At 41.9% G+C, this 26,152-nt stretch overlaps 1 protein-coding gene across 4 annotated transcripts in view; it reads left to right on the top strand.

The window, feature by feature from the left end:
• The window catches only part of REV1 (REV1 DNA directed polymerase), a 489,784-nt gene that overhangs the window by 170,920 nt on the left and 292,712 nt on the right, over nt 1-26,152 (top strand). For 3 of the 4 annotated variants that reach the window (XM_085622772.1, XM_085622773.1, XM_085622775.1), the window contains 3 exons: nt 17,130-17,243; nt 20,431-20,547; nt 22,278-22,401. In XM_085622772.1, coding sequence (XP_085478898.1) covers nt 17,130-17,243; nt 20,431-20,547; nt 22,278-22,401 — 355 coding nt within the window. The remainder of the gene's footprint in view (nt 1-17,129; nt 17,244-20,430; nt 20,548-22,277; nt 22,402-26,152) is intronic. The other variant, XM_085622774.1, reaches the window with a different exon arrangement.

The following is a 26,152-nucleotide window of genomic DNA, read 5'->3' on the forward strand; positions in this document are numbered from 1 at the left end:
CAAGTCTGCCAGGGTAATGAAAGTGTTCTCTTAGACCATATCACCCATTGTTTGCAGGCCACCATTTGCCAGCATAGCTCGGGCTTTTGGTTCTTGTGTAACTGATATATCAGGATGTTGTGCTAAAGGGAGGGCAGGAGCATAAAGTGGACTCATATGGGACTCGTAGTCGCAGTGTCTGCCACTCGGTAATCATGCATTGAATAGTGTTAAACTCAAAGTGAGAGACAGCGATATAAGGTTGGATAGCGGGATGGGATGCACATCACATGTTTCTATAGCAACATGACAGATACATTTGTGGGGGTGATACCAATAATATACAAAGTGTGTTTGGGCACATAGAACATATAGGTGCAGATCGGGAGCCCCAATACCTCTTTGAATAAGCAATAGATTTGTTGTGTTACCATTAATACGAATCCTTGTGACTGGCTCAGTGAAGAGGAGTTGGATCCTTTTGAGGAGGAAATGGGGCATCCCTATTTGTCGCAAAATAGTGAACCAGAGCTTCCACCCTATAGAGTCTAAGGCTTTAGCAGCATCCAACAGTGCCGCAGTTGCGTAGAGGTCAGGGTCGAGTTGGTGAAAGAGAACGAAGATAGTGCGCAGTTTGTGTCGTGGAATGAGTGGGGATAAAACCAGGTTGGTCTGGTAATATAAGAGGATGTAGTAGTGGTTGTATCCTGGCGGCAAGTATTTTTGCGATGATTTGGGCATCTGTATTGATCAGTGATAATGGTCTATAGGACTCTCAGTGTTCAGGCTGTTTACCTGGCTTAAGTAACGTGACTAACAATGGTTCACTTAGGGAGGGGGGAAGTGTACCACCATTGTAGGCCTCTGTGTACATCTCAAGGAGATGCAGAGCTAACAGGACTCCTAATTCTTTATAGAGTTCACCTGTAAAGCCATCTGTACCACGTGACTTGCCATTGGGTAGGGAGTGGATCGCGTAACAAATTTCCTATTCCGTCATGGGTTGTGCTAGATATTTTTGTTGACCTGGGGAGAGCCAGGCTAGGGTTATTTCATTTAAATATTCTTCTATTTCCTCATCTGATGTCGCTGTACACGTAGTGTACAACTGGGAGAAGTAGTCAACGAATGCTTGTGATATGGATGGTGTGTCATAGCAGACTTTTCCCTGTGCATCTACCAATTTTACTATTTGAGCTGATGCCAGCAATTTCTTTGATTTGCTAGCGAGTGTTCGGCCAGGCCGGCCTCCTTTGCCATATACTTGTGCCGTATGGCGACGCAATAGGTATTTAACCTCGCTGTCGGCCATCTCTTGATAACCAGATATTTTCTCCCTAATAGATGCTAGGAGTGCTGAATTTAACGTCTGTTCATGAGCTCTTTCCAGTTTCTGTATGTCTCGTTCTAACATATGTAGTTGTTGACGGATATCTTGCAGGATACCTGCTTGTTTGCTCATACCAACCCCGTATGGGGTTACTTTGAAAGCCTCCCACAGTGTATTTGCGCTCACCACTGACACTACATTATGCTCAAAGTATTCTACACTGGCCTGTCGTATCTGAGTAGGGCAGTGGCTGAAATATGCCACATAATTGCCTAGGTGTGTGCGAGGGCACAGACAGCGCTAGTTTAACAGGGGCATGGTCATACAGGGCCTATGGTAGGTGGTCAGTGGATTCCGCCCAGCCCCAGACCTCTCGGGTAACCAACCAGTAATTTAAACGTGACCAAGAATTAGCCGCAGAAGAAGAAAAAAAAACATAGTGGGGTTACGTAGTCTCCAAAGGTCCAACAGGTCGTATTTCTCCATCCCATATCGAAGAACCCTGGCTGCTTGCCTATCATCGGTCAGTAGAGGTCGATCTGTCCAATGCAGAGCCAAGACAGGTATTGAAATCCCCTCCATATATCACAGCTGATGGTTGCATAGCATGTAAGCGTGTCCATAATCGCCTATAAATATCTGGGTATCCGAATGGCACAACTAAAATTACCCTGTACAATAATGTAATGCCCTTGTGTATCTGTATCGTTATGCAAAACTGTAAAAGGAGTGCCCCGTTTTATCATTAAGAGCACTTCTCTGGCATTGGACGAATAAGTGGAGGCAAGTTGAGTAGGTGCCCAGCGAGCGCCTGTAGTACTTTGTCTCTCGGGTGAGGTGTGTCTCTAGAAACAGTGCTACTTGGACACCATGTCTGTCAAGATATGTGATGACCTGTCGCGTTTTCCAGGGATTATTTAATCATCTGATATTCCATGTAAGTAGAGAGAGTTGTGTTCTCCTCTGCGTTATGTTTTATCTGGATGAAAGATCCATAGGGTACAAGATATGTCAACTCAAGTCAAAGAGATTTATTGAGCGCACATATCACCCATGGGGCTCATGGCGCTAGCGTAAAACTCCTTTAAGGGCTGAAAGCCAACTGGAAAAGACAGGGCCATTATGGATGATCAAATAACCAGGTTTTTAATTCCCTGCAGAACAGCTTGTGGTCTGTGATAGTGCAGAGCTGTAATGAAAGTTCATTCCAAAAAGCAGGAGCCAGTTAGGAAAACGATCTACCGCCATGCCTGGCGGTGTGAATCCTGCGAGGGGTAAAGAGAAATTTGGTACTTAACCTAAGCATCCTGTTAGGTTGATACCAACTGAGTTTTTTGGCAAAGTAACTTGACCCATTCCCGTACATGTTCTTGTGTACCAGACAGAGGACTTTAAAATGTATTCGTTTCCTGATGGGGAGCCAGTGGAGAGTCTTCAAACTGGACACAGATGGACACCAAGATGGGAGGTTTAGTACCAGCCTAGCAGCAGTTTTCTGAAGGACTTGAAGTCTGGAATAGAGCTCCTCATTAATGGATACCAGTAGGGCATTTCCGTAGTTGAGCCGACCAGTGGCTTCCTTGATTCGATTGGAGTCCATTGAATGATTTTATGTAAGCTACGCATTAATTCGTAGCAGGTACCAGTTATATGACTTACGTGATTTTTCATGGATAACTGGTTGTCAATCTTTACTTCAAGGTTCCACACCACAGACTTAGGAGATGGACAGGGACCAAGGCTCTGGCGCCACCAGTTGTTCGACCAAAATTAGAGTGTCTTACCGAGGAGGATGACCTCTGTCTTACTAGCACTGAGTTGGAGATGGTTAATATGCATCCAATTATCAAGGGGTGTCATGCAATTTTTGAATCGGAGCCTCATGTCAGTAGGGTTGGGGTCAAGAGTGATCAGTAACTGGGTGTCGGCAGTATACGACACCACATCAAACCTTGATTACTTTGGCCAAAGGTGTCCCGTTAAGATTGAAAAGCATGAGACTTAGGATGGATCCCTTGTGGACTCCCATTTTTACCTGCCGACTACGGGAGACCAGGGTGCCCACTTTTATGGTAGAGGTTCGATCAGTAAAGTAATTTCTAAGCCAGTCTAGGACTGATCCCCTGACTCCCATCTTCTAGAGCTGCTGTTCTAAAATACTGTGGGAGATGGTGTCGAAAGCAGCCGACAGGTCCAACAGGACAAGCATTGCTGACTGTCCGTTGTCCTGGGCAAGTCTTATATTGTCAACAACCTCCACCAACAAGGTTTCAGCGCTATGGGCAGCCCTAAACCCTGATTGCGAAGGATCCAACAATCCATGGTAGTGAGCTGCTAGTGGACCAGGGACTCGAGTATCTTTCCAAAGTAAGGAAGCAGAGAAATTGGGCGATAGTTACTAGGTTCCTTAGTATCGGTAGAAGTGTTTTTCAGAATGGGCTTAACCCTTGCTGCTTTCCATCTGACAGGGGCTGTTGCTTGGGCTAAGGACATGTTAAATAGATCGGTGAGGTTCTTGAGGAGTAAGGGGGCCAGGATTGAAAAGAAACGAGGTGAGACCGGGTCTACTGGGGAACCCAACTTCGTTTTAAACAGGGCAGTTGAAATTTCATATGAGGTACATGCTCTGAACTCTTCCAAAAGAGGAATGGTAGGTTTAAGATTGATGTTAGGATCATTGTCAAGATTTTTAATATCATGATGCGGGAAAGAACTATGAATAATATTGATCTTTTCCTCAAAAAAAAGTGGACATCGTGTCTACCCATTCTTGTGAAGATGGATTACTGGGCTGACCGGGGGAAGGATTGGTAAATTCCTTTAGTATTTTGTAGAGCTCCTTGTTAGAGTTGGCAGCTTTATCGATCCTATTAATAAAATATAGTTTTTTGGCTAACTTAATATTTGCTAGGTAACCTCAGTGGATACGTTTATACATTTGTCGATCTTCAGTGCTTTTGGTTTTTCTCCATTTGCGTTCATGTTTCTCAGTTTTTAGTAATTCAGTAAACCAGGGCGATACCTTTGGCTTAAACTTGACCGTAGACAAACGTACAGTGGTATTCAACGTCAGTGTGATTGCTGCCCCAAAGGCCGTTGCTGCATTATCGATATTCTCAGTGCTTGGTAGGGGCGGGAGGGTAAAATGGCACAAAAAGGAGGCAGGAGTGACTTTCCGCCAAGGCCTGCTCCATCTGTGTTCATTGTTAAAATCATTTTTGATGGTGACTATTTGTAGGGAAAATGCCAATAAGCTGTGGTCAGACCAGAGCAGAGGGATGAGGGACTCCACTATGACACTGGCAGTGTTGGTGAACAAAAGATCAAGGTTGTGACCTGCCAAGTGGGTAGGTCCCGTCACCATTTGAACTAGTCCCAGTGTATTCAAATTAGAGATCAGTTGACTCATGTCAGTGTCTAAAGGAAGTTCCGCGTGGTAGTTAAAATCCCCAATGAGAGGAAAGTTGTTGGCTGCTAGTACATGGGGGGCAATTGTCTCAGTGTTGTGTGTGTTAAGATACTCTCAGTATTACTTCAGTACATAACATTGAAAAACAGTTCATATCCCTCCAAAAAGCCTCTCCCCATCCACTTCAGCATCACAATCATGCCAAAGACAATCCCAGCTAGCAAATTACCCCCTCTTTTAAACCCGAACCCTCTGAAACCCCAAAACAAAAAAACCCACATGAGAATAACTGAAAACATAAAGATATAGAATTCTACTCCACACACTGCATATCATGTACCTCACAAATCTAATAGAATAGCCTGTCCAACCCACACCTGGAGCCCCTTATGTAGTTAAATGTAATAGCAATTGTCCCACACACGGCAAAAACATAGATAGAAATTTAATCAACCAGGTTCATCTAAAGTCGAGGAGATCCCTGGCTCACTAGCCTCGACTCTGGGGGATCTCCGCTTACCACCTGCTCATTCCAGCTGCTTGAGGAATTTTTGCAAACTTTTTGGATGGTTACATTTTTTCATCTTGCTGTCGACAGTTACCTTCAAGTGAGCTGGATAAAGCATAGTATAGTCAATATTCATTTCTTGCAGTTTCCTTTTAACAGGAAGGAATTGTTTCTGCTCCTCTTGAACTTGCAATGTAAAATCCGGTAAGATCAATAGTTCTGAGCCTTTATAGCATATGGTGTGCAATTCTATGGAGCGGTGCAGTGCTGCATCCCGATCTTTGTTATTAAGCAGTAGAGCTATTATCGGGCGAGGATGGGCCCCCGGCACCGGATCCAGTGAACGATGTACCCTTACCACTACAAACAGCTCGGAGAATGAGTTTCGACCAATTCGGTCTATAAGGAGCTTTTTGACAAACGTTTCCATATTACTCACACGCGTAGACTCCGCAACGTCAAGTATATGAAGATTGTGGCGCCTGGAGCGTGCTTCCAGGTCTTCAGTTTTGGCGTGCAGCATCAAGACTGTCTTCGCCAGTCGTTTCAGGGTTTCCATGGCTATACTCTGCGGTGCTCCACTGCGTCCAGATGCTCTGCATGCTTGTCGATCCTCTCCGAAATTCAATTCATACGATAGGTGAGAACGTCGATCTTCCCATCAATTCTCGTGAGGCTTACTTGCATAGCCGATAGTATTTGCCTCAGGTCACCGTCCAGTTCAGGTTCTACAGTCTCCGTGCAGGCTCAACTGGCTGTCACCCAATCTGCGCATTGTCTACGGGTCTTACGCGGTTCAAAATGCAACTTTGGTTGAGACTTGTCTGTTTTCCTCATATCGACGTGCCCGTTCAGAAACTATATGAGAGGCATAGCAAAAAAGGAAAGGGTATCTAAGATCACTGTTGCAGAGATCGCGCTCTATGCTGTTATTGCAGCTACACTCCAATTTGTATCTGAATGATCCCACAGCTTGTCATGCCCAGGTTTGTCTAGAAACCCACAATATTTCTATCTCAAAGGTCGCTGCCTGAGCAAAGAATTCTCAATGCAGGGAGAGTGTAGGCGCAGTCAGGCCGCAGCATAGGGTTTCACAGCAGTCTCAGATTATCAGTGCTCCCAGATCTCCAGTAATTCACCAGGCCCACTCTGTCCAGTCTTCACCCTGTTATGGCCTTGCTGCACAAGTATGCCTCTCTCCAAGCAGCTATTGTTATGCTGTATAGGGGCTTTCTACAGTAGTTCGCGCTCAGGAGGGACATCACACCATAGTAGGTGCTCCTCCTTGGCAAGGATGCTCTTCTTGGGCCTAGGGGCAGACAGGCAGGCCCAAACAAAGGGCACCATCCCTGAGCTTGCAAGGCCCGACAGCAGTGGTCACCCCCGCGTCTCCATTTGTCAGAACCTCTTCGCCGGTCCAAGCTCTCAGGCAATGCTAGGGCAGTCTCCACTCACCCCTCTGCGTTGATATATCGCCCCGCTCACTGTAGCTCAGCACCCACGGCTGTGTCAGGATCGGGTCAGCAAAAGTGGCGCGACACCCGCGGTGGTCACCGCCGACATCCACAGGCCTCAGTCCATCAGTTTGCCTTCTTCACATCAGTAGCCTACCTCCACCCCTGAGAAGGAAGTGACCGCCCCGCTCGCAGGCGGAACTCCGCAGGCCGTGCCACCAGCGCAGTCCAGGCCTCACTGGGCCCACCGCGCCAAAGCAGCAATCTGGGGCTGATCCCTGGGCTACATACAGGTGCATATGTCTGGGTCCAAAGTGGAATGGCATGGTGAGCAAAAAAACGATGGATTGTGGCCCATATCTCTGTACTGGGGTGAATGTATGACATTGTTCTTCATTCTGTCCATCAATTGTTATTTTTGCAGGATTATTAGGCACACATGCCTGCACTACAGAGCGCCCTGCATTCGCAGATTTGACGCAGTATAGTGTAGGATTGTTGTAGTGGCCGAAAGAGCTTGCCTAAATGGCGGCCATCTTCAAGCCAGGCAAGTTTCCCCCATCCCCCCAGGGTAAGAACCTGAAGCAGGATTCTACTCAAGTTTCTTCTTTGTGTGGAAGAAAGCCAGAGAATTGACAGCTGTCCTGAGAAAAAAACATGTTTATACGTAATCAGTCCTTTTGGATGGTCTTCCTGAAAGCAATCCTTCTGTTTCTGCAGGAATGGGAGGTCCTCACTGAATCTATACAGCATCTAGTTTCTTATTTCACTGGGTAACCTATTTAAATCCATTTCTTTTGGCCTGAAATCCCCTCCTACTGCATGTTCACTTAGGACCTCATTACGAGTGACCCCCTAATTCTAATTCTGATGGGGCTGGTAACAGCAGGTACTGGCTCCATTGAAATGATGTGATCCACAGGAACACTGCAGATCTCTGAACTTCCACCCAGAGATTTTGGTTTCTTAATCTCCAGGTGAACATCAGGCCCGTAATGAGTAATTCCTCTGGAAAACTCACCTGGAATTACAAATTCCATCTGTAATTTCCTATTTGTTAGTGGACCCTAAGGGTGCAACTTGTAATTGGATGGATTTTCCCCCACCTTGAATTTACTGGTTCCCCTGGTATCAGTAAACTAGTTATGTGGAAAATCCAGCTAATTTACTGGGCCATTCATAAGGAGGGCCCCAAGTGTCTTCCCCCATTAGCAGTCTTCCGTCGACAGTGGGGGTCACAGGTCCGCACGACTGGCTATGGAAAACCATATCAGCAGAGGAGGCTCAGGCCTTTATATATGCATGCATTAATCTTTTTAACAGCTGAACCCGACCCTTATTGTTAAAAAAACTATCTATATAACCAACCACAATTTCAAGCTGCGTTCTTGGTCTATTTGCTGCAAGCAGAGGATTTCTGTCACAATGTACTAAACTAATGCCACCCTGCAAAGGACTCATTCTACTTTGCCAGCTGTGGATGAGGCTAATAAAACAGGAACTGGCCATTCAGTGGTAGAAGTAACAAGATTGTCTGGTCACACAGACCCCCAACCATTAAGAAAGAGAATTAAACACTATTCTGTTCCACAATCTCAATTTGTCAAAAACCAAAGGGTGGAGTATTTGAGGTCTTCTCCCTGACTTTCTCCAAGTGGCAATAGTTGCAGCCCATCTCCATGAACTGAAATAATTCATCCATCCATATCTGGGCTATTGACTAGTAAAGGCCCATGGTTCACAGAAGGTGATGCAAGACTTGAAGATAAAAATCTTGCTCTTGTACTTTAAAGGTAAGCATACAGAAATATCCAGACTGCTGTGGCAACCCTCAAACCGGGTCTGTCTACAAGAGAGCAACATGAGACTCCACACAAGGGGAAAGTGTTTCCTTCAGAGGCAAAAGTATTATCACCCTGATATAAGTGTCAGCATGGCTCAGTCCAACAGCATGTCCACTCTTCAATCGGTAGTCATGGATGTGTCCTTGTCACGCTGAGTTGCCCACCTTGACGATCTCTCTGTACAGTATCAGTGGTCAAAACGAGAGTCACTGGCACATACGCTTTACTCAGAAAAGTCCATCTAACTCCAAAGGCTTTCCCACAATATCCAACAATCCTCATTCAGATGGCAACTTTATGACTATGCATTACGTGAACTAACCAGGAGGAACAAGATTAAAACCCCTGCCCCAGAAGCTCAGCGGTTTGGGTCGAGACCCTGGCCTGAGGTCAGACAGTAAAAGCAATTTGCTTACCAGCAGAGCAAAATGACCACACAGATTATATGAAGAAAGCCTCGAGTGGGTTTTAAACAAGACAGGTCTTCAAAAAATCTTTACATAAAGGGTTCATCCAACAGTCGGGTTTCTTCACTATATCTCTCAACAAACACTGCCAAAGCCTTTTATCCTTCACATGGGAACACTGTTCTTTTGGAAATGCCCTTTTGATACATTGTTCAAGGGCGTAACACCTTTCCACCAATCCCACTGATCCCAAAGCCATCTTAAAACCTCTAAATTGCCAAGTAAAAATTATCCAGGCTACCTCGAGTGCCCAGTGCAATGGGGGTTACCAGATCTGCTAGAGATGTTGTTAAAACCACACAGAAGACTAATACAAACCAAACTTCCTGACCAAATTGCAGTCATGTATGTACATGTTAAAATAGATAATGTATTTTATGATGGTTCTTTAAAAACCAATAAACTTGATTATCAAAAAAAAAATAGGCTAACCCCTCATCCACAAGTTCCTCTTATTTCTTCAGATAGAAAAGATTGTTTTATGGTTCTAACAGCAAGATCACAACCCTATCACGTTTCAAGAAGAAGGAATTATACTCCGCTTGATACATTTGTCTCCGATCAAGTTACAATTCTTCCCAATCAAAGTCCAACTGGCAACCTAGAGAAATACCCTCCTTGATTTCTTTTTTTTTATTGAGTTTTTCTTTGCAGGTAACATTTACCACATTCAATATGAGCAAACCATTTCGGGATTCTTGTGATTAAACACTTTTATAGAAGATCTAAAAAAAAACGTCTTCCAATGAGAGTGCCTTTACTTCCTAGGAAGCTCAATTTGGTTTCGTTGAAACTAATCGAACCTCCATATTTACAATGCTTCATTTCAGCATCTTTTCTGGAAGGCAGCCTTTTTAGTTGCTATTACTTCAACAGCATGGTTATTGAGATTCAGCCCCTTTCAGCAAGTGTACCCCATATACGTTTTCAAACTAATAGGGTAGTCATGAGGACCCATCCATCTTTTCTTCCAAAGGTGGTTTCAGGATTTCATATTATCCAGTCGCTTAGTCTCCTGTTTTTCTTTAACAATCTTTACGCTGACTGTATGTCATAAGGGAGTTACATTTGTACATTGACAAGACCAAAGTATTGCTTAATTCTAATCAGTTGTTTGTGAACTATAAACCTAAACGCAAAAAGACCTGCCTTCTCAAAGCAACCCATATATCATTGGATTAGTCCTTGCATTTCTACATGTTATCATTTAGCATTTATAATGAGCCAGAAAAACCCACGGCTTATTCTAGCAAAGGAAAAGTGGATATATAACCTGGTTGAGAAACATTCCTTAAGCAGATATCTGTAGAACAGCCTCTTGGGAGGTCATCTACACTTTCATAAGACACAACTTTGTTGATTCTGACCCAAGAAATTACATAGTATGAGCAATCTTTTTTGGTAACACTGTTTAGAGGTATTTATAGGCTAAAGCTGTTGGAGACTTTTTATTCCTTGTGACCAACTAGTGAGAATATGTTTTTTGCTTGCAACTCTATTCTTATATTTATGACTATTGGCTATTAATGGAGATCTAACAATGCAGCTGAAATGGTTCTTTCTTACAGTGCTACTTCTTCATCATAGGCATCTACATTGTGGTCTTTCTCATACACATAAATAATTTGAGAAGTATCCTACATTAATCTACAAGTACCCGTCGAAAAGATCTGACTGTGAAACAACTGCCAGTACAAGGGATCATAGCAATTGAAAGCCCCTGGATTTATTTAGGGTCAAGGTGCATTTTTCTTCTTTTCTTTTCCTATTGTAAGCTTGAGAGGCTGCTTTTTTCCTTCATTGTTTAGCTGGAGCAGGTTATGAGATAGTTGCTGCAGTATAGTTTGAGAAGATGTTTTTTAATAAACAGTCTAAAATTAGAAATATTACTAAATAGGTGTTTCTCTCCGTTTTGTACTGCTTGACTCTACACTGGTACATTTATGCATACTGAATTTAAAGTGTTCTAGGGTCACCTCATGCCGCTTAGAATTATTAAAACATTTGTGACTTCAATGAGGATGCCTATGATTCAGTACCAGGGCCACAAGTAACCATTTCTTCTCACTGAAAGGATGAGTTCTGAAGTCAATTATGTCTGAGACAAGGCTCCTTTGTGGTGAAATGCTTTCCAGATCCAAAGGACGTGGCTTTTCTTATAGTGTTCCGATTGTTTGCATTTCCTGATTTGTAATGTGTCATAGCTTTGTGTGCTGCCTTAACCACAAGAGGTATAGTGTATTTTTCCAGACTATTTGCTTTATTGTCTTTTGATCTTGAAGAGCCTTGCAAAATCTCCATGGCAGGGTTGGCTGCACTTCAGGGGAAATTCTGGATGAGAGTGATCTACTTACACATAAACTCTTTGAGTAGTGCTGAATTGTGTGTAATGAATGTGGCTGTGTAGTGTAGTTCCTATTTCCCTACTAGGCTCTGTGCTTTGGAATAAAATACACTATAGTTTTGGCATAGGACTGAGGTCAGTATGCCCCTATCGAGTATATTAAACTTAATTACTTTGTGTGCCAGCTAACTCAGAGGCCACTAGAAACTCCTTGTAAAACAAGAAGGGAGTAGTTTCTGGCAACCGCATAAACATGACATCTTTGTTTCCCTTTAGAATCGGAACACTCTCAGAATCGTGGAAACAATAGATAACAGTTTCACTCAGCTAATCGTGCATGCTTAGTTTCTGCAGAGCTTACACAGAAAGAGTAGACTGGCGTTTCAATAAAAGGATTTATTGAACAGTCTTATTTCTCTTGTAAGACAGTATGCAAGATATATTATGTACAGTGTAAACAGTAGAAAGAAATAATACTGCGCTAGCATTATCTTTTAGCTATGACACATATATTTATATACACAAATAACATACGCTAAAAATGCGAGTACTCATACGATGCGTTCTCGAACTAGTTCTACCCCAGTGTATCTAAGTGTAGGACAAGGTAAGAAGTAGGTGCTGTATTCTATAGTATGGTATGCTATAGTTTGGTATAGTATGCCAAGAGTCCCTCTCGGTTCTAGTCCGCTCCATACCTTAAGAATGAGAGAGGTTGGACTCTCTATCCGGTTCTCGAACTCTAACACCCCGCGAAGGGAGTCAGAACACTGGAAGCTGGATTCTCTGCGAGCAGGGATGACAGCGTCTTGTCAGTGCGTCAGGCTGGGATACGGGCTCCTCTATGTCGCGGTCTCCTCCTTGCTTGCCACCGTGGTGAGCAGTATCAAGTCCTGCAGCCGAGCCGTGGCTTGCCATGGTAAGGGAAGGTATATTTATACCTGAAAGGTGCTTAGGAATGTTTGCATTGATGTAAAGTTGGGCAGAGGAAGAAGTCATGAATGAACCCTTAGGGTATAGCGGTTCTTGCATAATAAATGAGTTCTTGGAGAAATCTATAATCCTGAGCTAGGGAAACTCCCAACAGCGTAAGGGTCTGTTTTCTAAGAACTCGTTGTGACGTTGGGGTGGACAGATGTAGGTGACCATGCCTGTATTTGGATAGCATGGCTAATGCCTAAATAAGGACTGGGATCCTATGCCTATATAAGGGCAATGCAAATTGTGCCTATATAAGGACATGTATCAGTTAAACCTATATACGGACACCTAAAGCGAAATAAAACAGCTGCTCACCATCAAGCCACACCCCAAACCCCAACACTCCCTTAAGACAGAGGTAAGACACAGCACTCACTTAAGGCAAGGTAAATAAACCAATCCAAATGTATTGAATATAACACACAAGTTTATTAATGCAAGGTTCAAAACGGTAGGCCAAATATATCAGTAAATGCAGATTCTAAGATGTCAAATAAATGGTTAAATGAACAATTGAAATAGAATGCAATATATACAGATAGCAAAGAGTAGAAAATATATACAAGAGAGAGAGAGAAAGAGAGGGGTTAGGAACACCTCACCAACTGATTCTGCAATATCCTTGCCCGCTCTTTAGCTGGGGAAGCCCTTTCAACAGCCCAGGTAGGAGTGTCAGTCAGGACTCAAGTTCCAGCACCAATCCACAGCAATACGTCTATTCTGTGGTGAACTTCCACCTGACCTACGAAAGCTTCCAGCTTAAATATCATTATTCAACGTGAGGCGAAGTTTCTAGCAAACCCTGCCCCTTTCTCATTCGAAAAAACAAGCAGGCTGTTCCAGTCTGCGTCAAGGCCAAGACAGTGGCTGGCCAAGCCTCTGTATTTTGACTCTGAGACAGAGTTTGTACATTCCACAGAAAATATCCAGTTCACTCTGGTCAGTGAGGTGCGAAAACAAGTGAGGAGCAGAAAAGACCTTGAATATGGATCACAAGCACTGCTATGTAGGCAGGACAAGGCAAAGTCAGACATGAGGCCATGTCAAAACCAATGGTAAGAACTCATAATTCTGTGCACGTAGCAGCAAGGCAAAGTCAAAAAGCAAGATGACATGAGACCATGTCAAAGCCAATAATCAAAGTCAGGAAACAAGATGAGATGAAGCCATTCCAAAGGCAATAGTCAGAACTTATAAATGTACTGTTACTAAATGACAGGAAGATTATAAGACAGAAGAGTAGCAGGCATATGCAGGACCGTCCTACATTAAGGCTAGGGTAGAATAACACACTAAAGTCAGTTAAAATGATGGTAGTGGGGGTCATCATAGGGTGCCAAATCACAAGAGCGCCTCTTTTATTACAATTGTGTTGTGCAGAATGCTCTTTGTTGAAGCCACTGAATAGTTGGCTATTGCACAGAAGTTACCACCATCTAAGTAGAACATAGGTCTTGGATGATTGCTCTACATGCTGCTTTAGCAGGGAGAATATTTTGTTCTGCACTGATATGATGGCTTTTACTAGCATGATTGGTTGGCAATGCCACAGTCTATAATAAATCCCAATGATTATGGGCTTGTGGCGAGTTAGGATCTCAGGTGACCCAAATTAAAGTTTAAGAGTATTTGATCTGGGCTTGTTTGGTATTGTCTATGAGGGTGAATATGATCTTTATTTTGTTACGTCAAGGAAGTCAGTCAGCGTTGACATTTGTAAGTGGAAATCTGTAAGTAAGTCAACGCCCTTCCTTGTAAAGATTGTCAGGCAGAGTTGTGGGCTGAAAGTGTATAGAATGAAAATTGCCTCCATAGTTACCTGTGGGGTTTCTGAGAGATTTAAATATAGGCTGAAGACCAATGGAGGAAGGATGGACCCTGTCAGTGCTCTGCAGATTACTGGAATCCATTAAGCTCTGTAAGTACTCCGCTACATTAGCTCATGTCCTCTGAAGAGTCTTATCAAATCATGTATGAATAGGCAGAATGTTAATGTCTAATTGTTTTGTACTTTTTCTTTTATACAGATAGCTTGTTGACAGGCGGTGAATTCTTGTGTTTCGAGATGTTCAGTAATTTCATTAGGAATTTGATGGTAACTGTGGGGAGTGTTGCCGATAGGTGGCAACATCTTCCATGAGGGTGCCGTTGAGGGTGGGCTTTGAAGAAGCAGATTATAAGATATGCATTGATTTCCCATGGTGGCTCGTGCAGGGAAATGAACAGGCTAGCTGTGTGGTCGAACCAATTCAGCTTCTTATGGAAGTAACTTTCAAGTGGATTGCATGAGATTTATCATTTTGATGTTGAAGAACTCTTTCATTGGTTTAGTGATGATGGCTTTGGTTAAAGTGCCCCCAAGTCAATGCAAGCAGGTAAGGGCAGTAATCCTATCCCAAAATTAGGTGGTTTTTTTCGGGGGGGATGGAAAATTCATAAAGCTGTTATTTAGAGCTGGGGTACATAGGCAAAGTCAAAATAAAGCCATTCACATTGTTCAATGCAAAAGCTCTCTATATTTATTCTACATATAGCAGGAAAATTTGGTGGAAGGTCAATAAACGAACTTGGTTTGTGAAGACTATAAAGGCTGCTGAGATATGTTTAATACATTGCACACTGAATATCCTTAGTGTTCGTGTAGCAGCATCACTGGGAAGAAAAAGACTGCTCCACACAATACTTTAAACGTCAGATGGTCCTTAAAAAAGAAATGGAATAGTCCCCATGCCCTTAAAGACTTGAGTTAGTGATTTTGGTATGAGCAGGGAGAGATGTGCCTCAGCAGGACAATGTGAAAAGACACATAAGTGGTACCTCACTTTATCAGAGTGCAATACACTAGCCTTGTATTACTTACCTGAATGCCTCCAATGTGGTCCTGTGTGTAGAAGCAGGTAATCCTCATCCAGGAACAGAGTTCCTTAAAGAATTATTGGACGATGTCTGGGATGAGAGAAAGATAGGGGAAGAAACTGTCACAGGTTCCCTCCAGTGTATTATAAGTTCTAATAACTTTATAATGTTTCATTGCAATGACTATGTAATGAGAAGAACCCAATGATGTATAGCAGGAGATGGAAGGAGGGAACTCTTCAGGAAGACACATTCTAGATTGAAACTTCCTATGTGAAGTGATCTGAAACTTGGACAGATCTTTAACCAGTAAACTTTAAAATACTTTTCACAAATGTTGGTGCCACACCCACATAGATCAACCATTTGTGTGACTAGAACATTCAACATGCCATAGAGACAGGTGAACATGTATGTATATGATACTATTATAGCATGAACTTAGCCAAAAGGCTGCGAAGCGCTATACATGGTCAAAGGAAAGCTTAAAGTCATTGAGTAATAGGAGAGGAAGCTGGTTTGTGGACGGTTAATGCATTGTGATGTAGTATTCTTTAAAGAGGCGAGTCTTCAATTCTTTCCTAAATTGGAGCAGCTTTGGCGAAGTCCTAGTGGATACAAGATGTTGTTCTAGCCCTTGGGTGCATAGATAGAAAAGGCCTGTTGTCTTATTTTGTCTATTTTATACTTCCTAGTCTTCAGTGGCTACCCTGGCTACGGCTGTGCGGAGAAGCACCATAGATGGTGAGCTTGTCTGTAAGAAGTAATAAGGGGTGTGATGGCTTTGTAAAAGATGCAGCTCCTTTTGAAGGATGTGGGGGGTGTTGTCATATTCTTCAGGCCCTGGATGAGAAATACTACGGGCTTGTTGGATGTCCCTAAGGGGGGCCATTATGGAGTCTAGGAAGCAATGGAAAAGAGCATTACCACCCTCCAGATGCGAAAGTGCAGGGCATGAACAGCAGTCCTGAAGTCGCTTTCTGAAAGAAACGGTTTGACTTTCTATAGAAGTGAGAGCTGGGACCAGACAGTCTGTTTTTTGGGCAATGTGTTACTTGAGGGAGAGGTTGGTGTCCCAGGCGAATCCAAGTGATTTGACATTTGAATAGAGTTTAGGTTCAACACTTTCAAGGTTCATGTCATAGAGCCAGGTTTGTACTACATCTTGTTGTTTTTGACAAATAATAGGCATTCTTACTTGGTTACTTGAGCTTCAAGTAAGCAGTGGATATCCATGTCCAGAAGATATGCAAGCAGTGTTTGAGGCGTTGGATATCTGGGGCAGAGGAGACCTATACGTAGTGTATCGTCAGTGTTCTGGTGAATCTTGGTGCTGTTTTCTGTGAGCTAAGCACCAAGCGGCTTCATGTAAAGTTTGAAGATGACAGGAGACAGTTTGGAATGGTATGGTTCTCTGTAGGGGTCATTTGTGACCTTAAGATGCCCATGTAGGCAAAACATGAACAATCCCAGTGCTTCTCCCAGTTATCCATTCATGAAACAGTAGGAAAAAAAATTATTGCTCTCCTTGGTCCCATCAATGTCCTTGAGCAACATTGATATTCGCCCATGAGCAAGTGCTAGCTCTGTTCTGGCAGCTCACCTACTTTAGAGAAGTTTAGGGGAGGGGGGGGGCAGAGAAGGGATCAACTAATTAACACAATTAAAACCTTGCCATGACTTTAACGCTCTTGCTTGAGGGTTCCAGGCCTTGGCCTTTGCATTAGTTGACATACCTATGAAGTGACTTTTTTTTCTTAAATACTTAAATCGATAAAACGTACAACAAAATGTAATAGTTGAGATTAACATGGTAAACAGTCATTATTTTTTCCTTATCCACTGCTCTGACTAGAATATGCTAATGTCTGCGGCTATTTGTGTCGAAATCAATAAAAAGAATGATAAAAATGTTGTCCTTCAATTTGTAAATCCCCTTCTTGTTTGTTTTTCATAGCATGTGATGCTACTATTTCAAGCAACTTATCTAGGTGTTTGACCAGCATCATCCATGTGGATATGGACTGCTTCTTTGTGTCTGTGGGCATCCGGAACAGGCCAGATCTGAAAGGTAACCTTTTTCCTACATTGTCAAATACTGTTCTACTCTCTGGTGACTTGAGTTTTCTTCATTTCTTTACCTGCATTACCTGGATGATCCTTACAAAAAGTCCCTTCATGTCATGTTTAAGAAATTAAATATATTTCACACAGAAGTGACTTCCACCTGGAGTCCCCTATCCTTCAGGCAAGCCCTCACTTGATGACCAGTGACTGGAAACTTGACCGTATGAACTCTGTTGTGATAACTTCACTCGTTCCGTCCCACCAGCCCATATTAAATTCAAATCATCTAAAGCAATCAACTCAACAAAACAAGAGTACCCCAAAAACAGGGCTCTGATAGTAGGTCATCTCCACACCACGTGACACATCTGCCTCTCAAGACTTGAGATCCAGAATACCAAGAAGGAACAGACACAAGTAGGAAGACTTTTTTTAATCTGTGAACAGAGAATGATGAATGAACTCCATTTAGCCATGCTTTATCTGTAAATCAGTAAGAACTCCAAACCTACCTATTTACTATGTTTGTGCAGTTGGCAAAGTAACTACACCAGCCAATGCCTGCTATCCGTCCTCTGTCCTTACACAAAGAAACCAGTCCATGCCAGTAGCGGCTCTTTGATTCGCTCACATTATGTAGTACGGTAATCGTGTACTGTCACAGGCTGCATAGCGGTCCTTAAGGATAGACGCGTGGGGTGAATTTGACCTATCAAGGCCTAAATAGTCTCCCTGACGCTTGCCAGAATGACATCCCTCCCTATTTGGAGCTTTAAGCCTAATGATGTTTGAGGAATATATATCTATATATAGATATATAAAAAAAATTCTGTGACAGGACATTTGGCAAAAGTAAGCTTATGCCGATAATTCCCTCTGTTGTGCTATTTTCTTCCAAGAGTGGTGTTATTTATTTTTAGTCATTTATTTTTTTAATTTGTACAGCACATCATTACAGGTACATGCAGTAGGAATCCAAAAAGGACCAAGGAGCGACAAAAAGGCTATTGCAAAAAAAAAAACAGGTCTTGAGAAGCTTGCTAAAAGGGAAATGGCTAGATGTGGCCCAAAGATGGAAGGAGAATTTCATTTTTTGTGCCAGAAAGTACGGGGAGTTGCTAAAGCTTGTCCAGCTGTTACTACTGCATGTTTCAACAATGCTGGTTTCCTTCACTTGAGGAGAGATGTATTTAGAAAATCTGTTTAAAGCAAATAGATTTCTCATGGTCAGCCCAAAAGAGGACTAAACCCGCTGAACTTTGGTATAATGCTGTCATGTCTAAAGTGAAATAGGGGCTGAGACTACTACCAAGCCAGATTAGAACTAAAGCAGACTTTCTTGAATTATAAAAGGTTAGTGGTCTCAGCAAAAGCAGAATACTTTTCTAATAAAATCATGGCTGCAGAAAATTCTTCAAAGGAAATCTTCTCTATAGTTATGTATTTAACTTCTCCTAAATGTGCTACTTCAGACATTACACATTGTCAAGATCTTGCTGATACGCTCTCTAACTACTGTGACAAAACAAATTACACCATCTGCAATTCACCAGGTCTCTCGACATGCACTGAGGCTTGTTTGGGAAGCTGCCCAGAATTTCCTGTTTTGTAACTTGACACTTAAATCACCAGGACTCAGTTTGGGACTAACGGGCATCGTGGATTTGGTCTCCACTGTTACCCGTCTAGATCAATTTGATTATCTGACCTTGGAATAGCTTACATCTGTTACTGGCTCAATTAGGTTGGGCCCCCGATTAGATCCTGTTCAACCTAAATTTTGGAATATGGCCAAATCGGTACTCTCACAACCTCTGTTAGAGGTTTGCAATGGCTCTCTCACCAATGCTTGGATACTTGTTTAGTGGAAAAGGGCACTCATTGTTCCTCTGTTAAAAAACCAAAGTGCAGATCAAGTTATTCAAACTATTGGCAGGGGCGGCTCCTCCATTGGAGCAGAGGGGCGTTGCCCCACTTAAAATCCCCCAAAACCCCATGAAAAATAAAATGATAATTCATGATTCATGGTTGTGTGCCCTTTAGTGATGCTCTTGACACCAAAAAGGCATTTGGGGACCCCTTTCCATTTGCTAATGGGTAAATTGTGAATGTTTTGCGACAGCATTTTGGTCGCAAAAAAATGTGTACATACCATTCCAACTCTGTATTAGGGGGACACCCTCAACACGCCCCTTCCTTACACCGAGTCTCAAAACCTAAATTATGATTCTGTAACAAGTTACTGAATCACAATTTGGGCTTTGTACATCCCAAAAAGCGTTTTTGCAATCACGACCGGCCCAATTCTGGGAATTGGGCTCTTTGCGACCTCAAAGATCCCTTGCACATGTAGCCCTTACTTCCTTCTTTCATATGCTCTGAGGGTGTACTGTGATCACTTGGTTCTAGAACAGGGTGTACACTGAACCGATTACTTTTAGCTGTACTGGGTATGCAGGGCAATGTTAACTTTCTCCGACACAAAATGACTCTGTATACGTTGGGCTTGATGCTGACCCATAGGAGCATTGCTTGTTAAGGGGAAGGAAAGCTCCGGTGCCCCAGAGGTGAATGAATTGCCTAGGTGAATGGACTTGTGCATCACAGCTGAAAGGGCTGTTTATGATGAGTGTGTATTTCCAAAAAGATTGAAAAATTGTCACTTTGTGAAAAGCTATCTAGATGTTGATAAGTGTAAAGTGAAATGGATGTAGTATTGTAATTCACATGACACTTTCTTGGTGGTTTTCAGTGAGTTTCCTTTTCATTTCAATGAGGTTAATTTTAATATACGTGGATCTTATTCAGGTTTGGTGGGCGTGAATTGATTTCATCTGTTGTCATGTATGTACTAGCCCAAGTAATGTTTGTTTGATGTCTTTTACATTATTTTCAGTGATTAGAAAGCTCTAATTTTACACATGCGTTTTTACGTTTTTAATTGTTTTTAGACAAATAACCTAACAAGTCTTGGCAGTTCTTGCTTTTAATTGTGTTTTTAAATCTACTGTTCCAGACTTTTCTCTGCAATTTTGCTAGTGGTTTTTATCTGCAGTTTTGCAAGTATGTTCTTCTTAGTGTCACAGTATCCTGAGACCTTATGGGCAACTGTGTGTCTTAGAGATAGAGTAATAAAGTTTTACACCATATGCAGTCCTTTAGAATGTAATTGGTTCACTTCATTTCTACAGGGCAACCAGTGGCTGTAACAAGCAACAGAGGTGCAACGAAGATAACACAGCGTCCAGGGGCTAACCCCCAGCTAGAATGGCAGTATTACCATAACAAGACTGATAAAGGCAAAGCAGGTATTATGAATGCGTCTGTTAAATCTATTTGACATTTTGAGAGTGGTGTTATTTTTAATGTTGTATGTATCTGCAGAAGACTACTTGTTTACAAAGCTAAAGTCATACATGAAGCAGAATGTGATGTAACAATGTAACTGGCACTCATGATGATTGAACATATGGTCATGTTGAGTACTTTTTAGGTAAAGAACCTAAGACTAATATAGTTTTTTAGGAGTATGAATGTTTGTTGCTTTTGGTGTGTGGCGTTTTTAGGTCAAGCCAGGGCAGCGCATGCGCTGCTCTGCGAGGCATCCTGTATTCAGGTATGGACTTGAAGCTCTGCTCACTCTCCGCCCATAATGTTCATTGGCTTGTGTCATTGTCCTTTATAAACTGTGTCTTCTTATTGGTCTATAAGCTTAGTAGTCCCTCCTTAATACTACCTTTTCTCATCTTGTAACCTTGTATAAGGACTGGTCCTATTACTTGTGGTGTTACTTGTTAGGCTTTGATTACAGCCTTCGAGCACTAAGTGCCCTCCCCTAATGCTTTATTGCTGTTTTTTTAATAGCACAGCATGCCACAGTGGCGGCTGCACCTCTGTTGTATGTGCGGCGCCTAACATAGCCGCATGTTTTTTCCCATTTTTTTATTTTGTTCTTCAGACAAGCTGCTTCTAAAGAAAGGGCCACGTTAGCTATTAAAGTGAAACCATGGCATGGAGCACTTTAAAAAAAATATTTGTTTGTCAACTTGCCAAACAAATGCTTTTTTTTGTAATAGCATCCCATACCGCGCTTTTACTTTAATGGCGGCTGCAGACCTTTCTTTAGTCCGAGATGGGCGCTTTTTGCCAAAATAGGTCTCGCGTTTGCGAGAGCTTAAACTATTGTCATTTACAATGCCAATAGCTCAAACTCTCGTAAATGCAAGACCTATTGCATTGCAAATGTTTGGTCTAGATTAGTGTTGAGTCACTTAGTGGTGACAGTGGAGCGAGCCCTTCTTTTTAATATTTACTTCGTTCGCGGTGTGGATACATTCACAGATCTGCTTCCTGAGTTTGTTTATCATGGAGAGGCATGGCAACTGCAGAACAGAAGCTGCAGAGTCCTGTCTGACAGCAGTACAAGCGCCTTAGGGGGAATTCGGTGTGGAGACATACCCCCATCCTCTGTCATCAATCTATCATACTGTTGTCGTCTTCATCTGTTTTGAAGCTACCAATCCAGATGATGAGGCCAGTGTCCCCTCTGGGAAATGGTTTCTACGCAGAAGAAATCCCTTGAAGTTTAATCTTACTTATGCACTCCTCTTTGGCTGGAGCCAGTTAATCCTGCTTATGATTTTATGCCAGTTATAAAAGTGCAAGATAACGTTGATGTTATTTTCTGGAGCTGTGCCACTGTTGGATAAAAGGAGAATTCACTAACCCTTGGAGCAGACCCTCCTTTAATAGTGCCCTATGTGCAATTATTGGAATTCCATCCATATAGAACCCCCATAAAACAATTCTATCAGCATGGCGGTGATTCCTTTAACCACAAAAGTGGAATTGGATACAATTCATTAGGTTTGTTTTAGCTTTAAAATCCAGCCATCATTCCTTGTTAAGACCCTTGTACTCCATAATGTTTTTTTACAGGAAGGTTGTGTTGGATCATAATTCTTCAATGATTTGGCTTCAATTTACAAGACATTTTGTGCAGACATGGTTGCTGCCCAACACTGTGTTTTTTTTACAGCAGTTCTTAATAATCAGGGCCAGTCGACACTGCAGAGTCTTGATTCAGCACCACCTAATGGAGAGGACTGCGATGTCTCGTCCTTGTCTATGGCTGAAATTGCATCTTGCAGTTATGAAGCTAGGTAAGTGAAATGCACTGCTCTTGCTAACCCTTGCTTACATGGCTTTCTTAGGCAACAGTCATTTTTGGCATTAAAATTTAGTTAGTCAGGAGTATAATGTGCTGTATATCCGCGACGAACATAATGTGTTGTGGCAAGATGTTCCTGCTCTAAATGATTTGAAAACTGCGGTGAAACCATACTATAACACTGATCCACTTATGCAGTGTCAAACAAGCGTCTAGATCACAGAGGACCATTTCATATGTGTAGTTTAGGATGACCCACAACTCCATAGAAATGTCTATTTTTGCACCCGTAAGAACTTTGGTCGTTCATAACCAATTTGACACAAACCTGGGTGAAATTACATTCAAAAGGAAACCTTTCAGTGTGTTAAATTTGGTGGAGATTACTCAAAGAAATCAAAAGCTATAACTAAAGAGATCCCAAATCCAGCTACTTTCACAAATAACTTGGGATTCACCAGAGGGCAAAAAAAAGTACTAAATGAAAACCCATTAAATGTTGCTGACATACAGCCCTTTGCAATATTCGGTGCACTTTGTTGGTTTGTTCAATCTTTTTATCAAAAGCCTGGGGCCCCATTATATGTACAAAGTGCCAAAGGGGCTTAACAGGTCTGAACCATCACTTTCTGTACCACCCCTCTGCCTCGGGCACTTTGGTATTACAAAGGGACAGCAGATGCTTGTACTTTTCCTTCTATAATACAGATCACACTGGTGTTACATGTTCGCCAGCACAACCTCCAGTAGGTGCTCCCTCCTTTGCATGGTGATATGGCCCCATACAAAATAGGGAACATTTTGTGCTTGTACCTGCACCGTAATGTAGATGCAGACATCGAGGAAGAGGCACTGTCGGGTGCACTGCACTGCCTGTGAGCCGGAAAGAGGCGGTACAATAATGTGATGTCTCCAGTGCAGATGTGAGCTATAGTTGCCCTGTATTATCTGTCCCACCCAGTTTAACGTGTGTCATGACACAGGTCAGGGGAGTATGCCCTATACATGAAACTGCTCCGAGGGTCCATATGTTAGTGTTTTAAGTGTGCGTAATTGTTTGTTATCAAAGTAAAATCCTTTGTGAACATCAGAAGTGTAGGTTGTGCCTGCATCTTTTCATATCTATTACAGATGTTTGCAAGCATCACTGTTAGCAAATGTAATGAAAGCTATGATGAAACTCTGCATGGTATAGCCTATGCCCTCAAGTGCCCAAATGTCACTGCTACCACTTACATAATTATGCCAGTGTTTTCCTGGGTTCAGACATTAGGCATACCCCAATTGTTGCAAACATGAAACGTAGCCCATCTGCAAATTTGGCATGGTCAAAGCTCTCGACTTGGGTGTCCAACTGCCATACTTGAAAAACAAACAAAAAAAATCACACAAACACTCAAGTCTCAAACGAAGACCTCAACAATCTCTGTACGGGCAAAGTCCTCACCCTTGCTTTCCCAACTATCACAAAAAACACGTGCAGGCTACCAAAGTCACGTTCCATTCTAATATCATACTACTACAATCTTCACAAACATTGAGCAATATTTAATTAGGTTGGTGTGATAACATTAAAATGGATCTATGTATGAGTCAAATAACTGTCACAGTATGCATACATTTAAAATTTCCAAGGCCATCTACCACCTTTTTGTAACCCATATCTCAAACAACTGAATGAAGGAGAACAAACAAAAAATGGCCCTATTATGAGCAAAGTTCGATCATCATGCTAAACCTAATACAATTCCAATCTGTTTTAGGTCTGGCTTGACAGCGCACCTGCTGCCAGACTTTCACACTAGAAAAGGGCTTTAAGAAGCAATACCTAGATATGAGCTTAGACTCCACCCACATGTTGCTCTTCCTCTCTTCAAGCTTTTTGATTGGCCAGATGGTGTGTGCTTCTACTGAGAAAAAGGGCCCGTATTACAATCGTTGCCTTGTGGGAAAGCTTGTGCTTAATGCAAAATTCTTAAGTGGTTATGATGACAAGATACTGATTAAGTTTGATCTGTTTATTATGAAATGTTAAGACAAAGGAGGTAGGACTGACTTATTTATTATGTAAAGCATTTATAAATGATAATCGGTTTTAGGGATGGATTATTATCACACTTGGTAAAACCCATGCGTAGGTATTTCGTTACATAGAATCCTATAGATGACCGTACTAGACAAAGGGTTTTGATGTTGGCGGATGTTGAACATTTCAGTAACACTCACACACATATTGAAAGTAGTATGACATCTGATGGGATTTTATTTTATCTTTCTGGTGCTGAAATATTTATAAGGAATTTACTGATATGTGAGCAGTGATGGGATTATATCCTTGAATGGTATTGAAAACTGGTTCTCTTGAGTGCAGTTTAGAACACGTACAATGGTTCCATGGTATCTTTTGTCATTAGGTTTGTTGAATCTATCTGAACTATCAATGTACATTTAGTGGATAAGGTGATCTTCACAAAAAATGCACATATTAGCCAGTCTTCCTGCCATAAAAAAAATATTATTACATCATCTAAATACCATGAATAATGTACACTATAGCCAACAATGAAGTGTAGTAAGGTGAGAAGTGTGTGATTACTTATATACATCAAAAGATAACCGGGATGTCGGTTCAGTATAGTATCAACAAAGTTCAATCCACAGTTTTTTGGATCTTTGTTCTCAAAAGTTCATGAATGACATCTCAGTAATTGCATCAATGTTGTATTATAGTCTAGGGCATGTTTAAAATTTCCTGGGAATATTACAAATCCTCAGTAGCCAGCATAGTTTAGATTGTGTACTCTCCTTTTTAATTACAGATTGTTAGCGAGACGGCTCTGTTGTGATGAGACCCGCTGCGACTTAAAGGGTCGAAATGTCAACTCAATATGAGGGATGTCATTTTTGGGCTCAAATTTGCAGTTTTTATGCAGATCAAATTATCCACTAAAAGCACATTGGCTTGATTGGTCTTAGATATAGATTTATGTCCGTCACGGTAAGTTGCAGATGTTATCTTGGCTGTCAGGAAACCTGCTTCAAAGTCTATCTATGCAGGGTATTTGAAATATATTTGGTCAGTGATGCTTGTCAGAAGGATTAGCTCCTTTTAACACTCACCTTTTGGATGCCCTCTGAATCATGATGTCCTTGCATGGTGGGATGACAGAGGCTACAATTAAATGTTATTTGGCTGTCCTGTCTGCCTGCATTTGTCTTATCTATTCAATAATTTGTTGCAAAATAGATTGCGTCCTACATGAGGCTCTGCTATGATGAGTTAATCAACCTTAATCTTATAAACCAAGCGCATATTCTACTATAGACTATACATTCGCTGCAGCCCACATTCGTAACATTCCTTTTGGTCAGTTATGCTAGGCTGAGAGCTGGAAATCTGTTCAAATGTTTTGCACGCATTAGTACCTTTGTTTGAAGTACTAATAGATACTGACTAACTAGATTAGCGATGCAGGCTTTGTGATAAATTAAGCACCTTTGATGCAGGTAACCCAACCAATTATTTATGGTTCCACAGTACTACCACAATACTGCAGGAATCAGCACTAACAAATACGAAGTTAAAATAATTTATTATCCAAGTGGCGGCAAGTTGCACATATATTTCTATCCTTAATGAGCTCCAGTGGCTAAGCCAGATTTCTACTGGGAAGTACTGTTCTCTGGTCTTTTGTATGTATTGTCTGAGGGCAGCCATTCTAATGGGTGTATCTATATACTTT

The sequence above is a fragment of the Triturus cristatus genome, chromosome 8 (assembly GCF_964204655.1).
Source record: "Triturus cristatus chromosome 8, aTriCri1.1, whole genome shotgun sequence".
Classification (NCBI taxonomy): domain Eukaryota; kingdom Metazoa; phylum Chordata; class Amphibia; order Caudata; family Salamandridae; genus Triturus; species Triturus cristatus.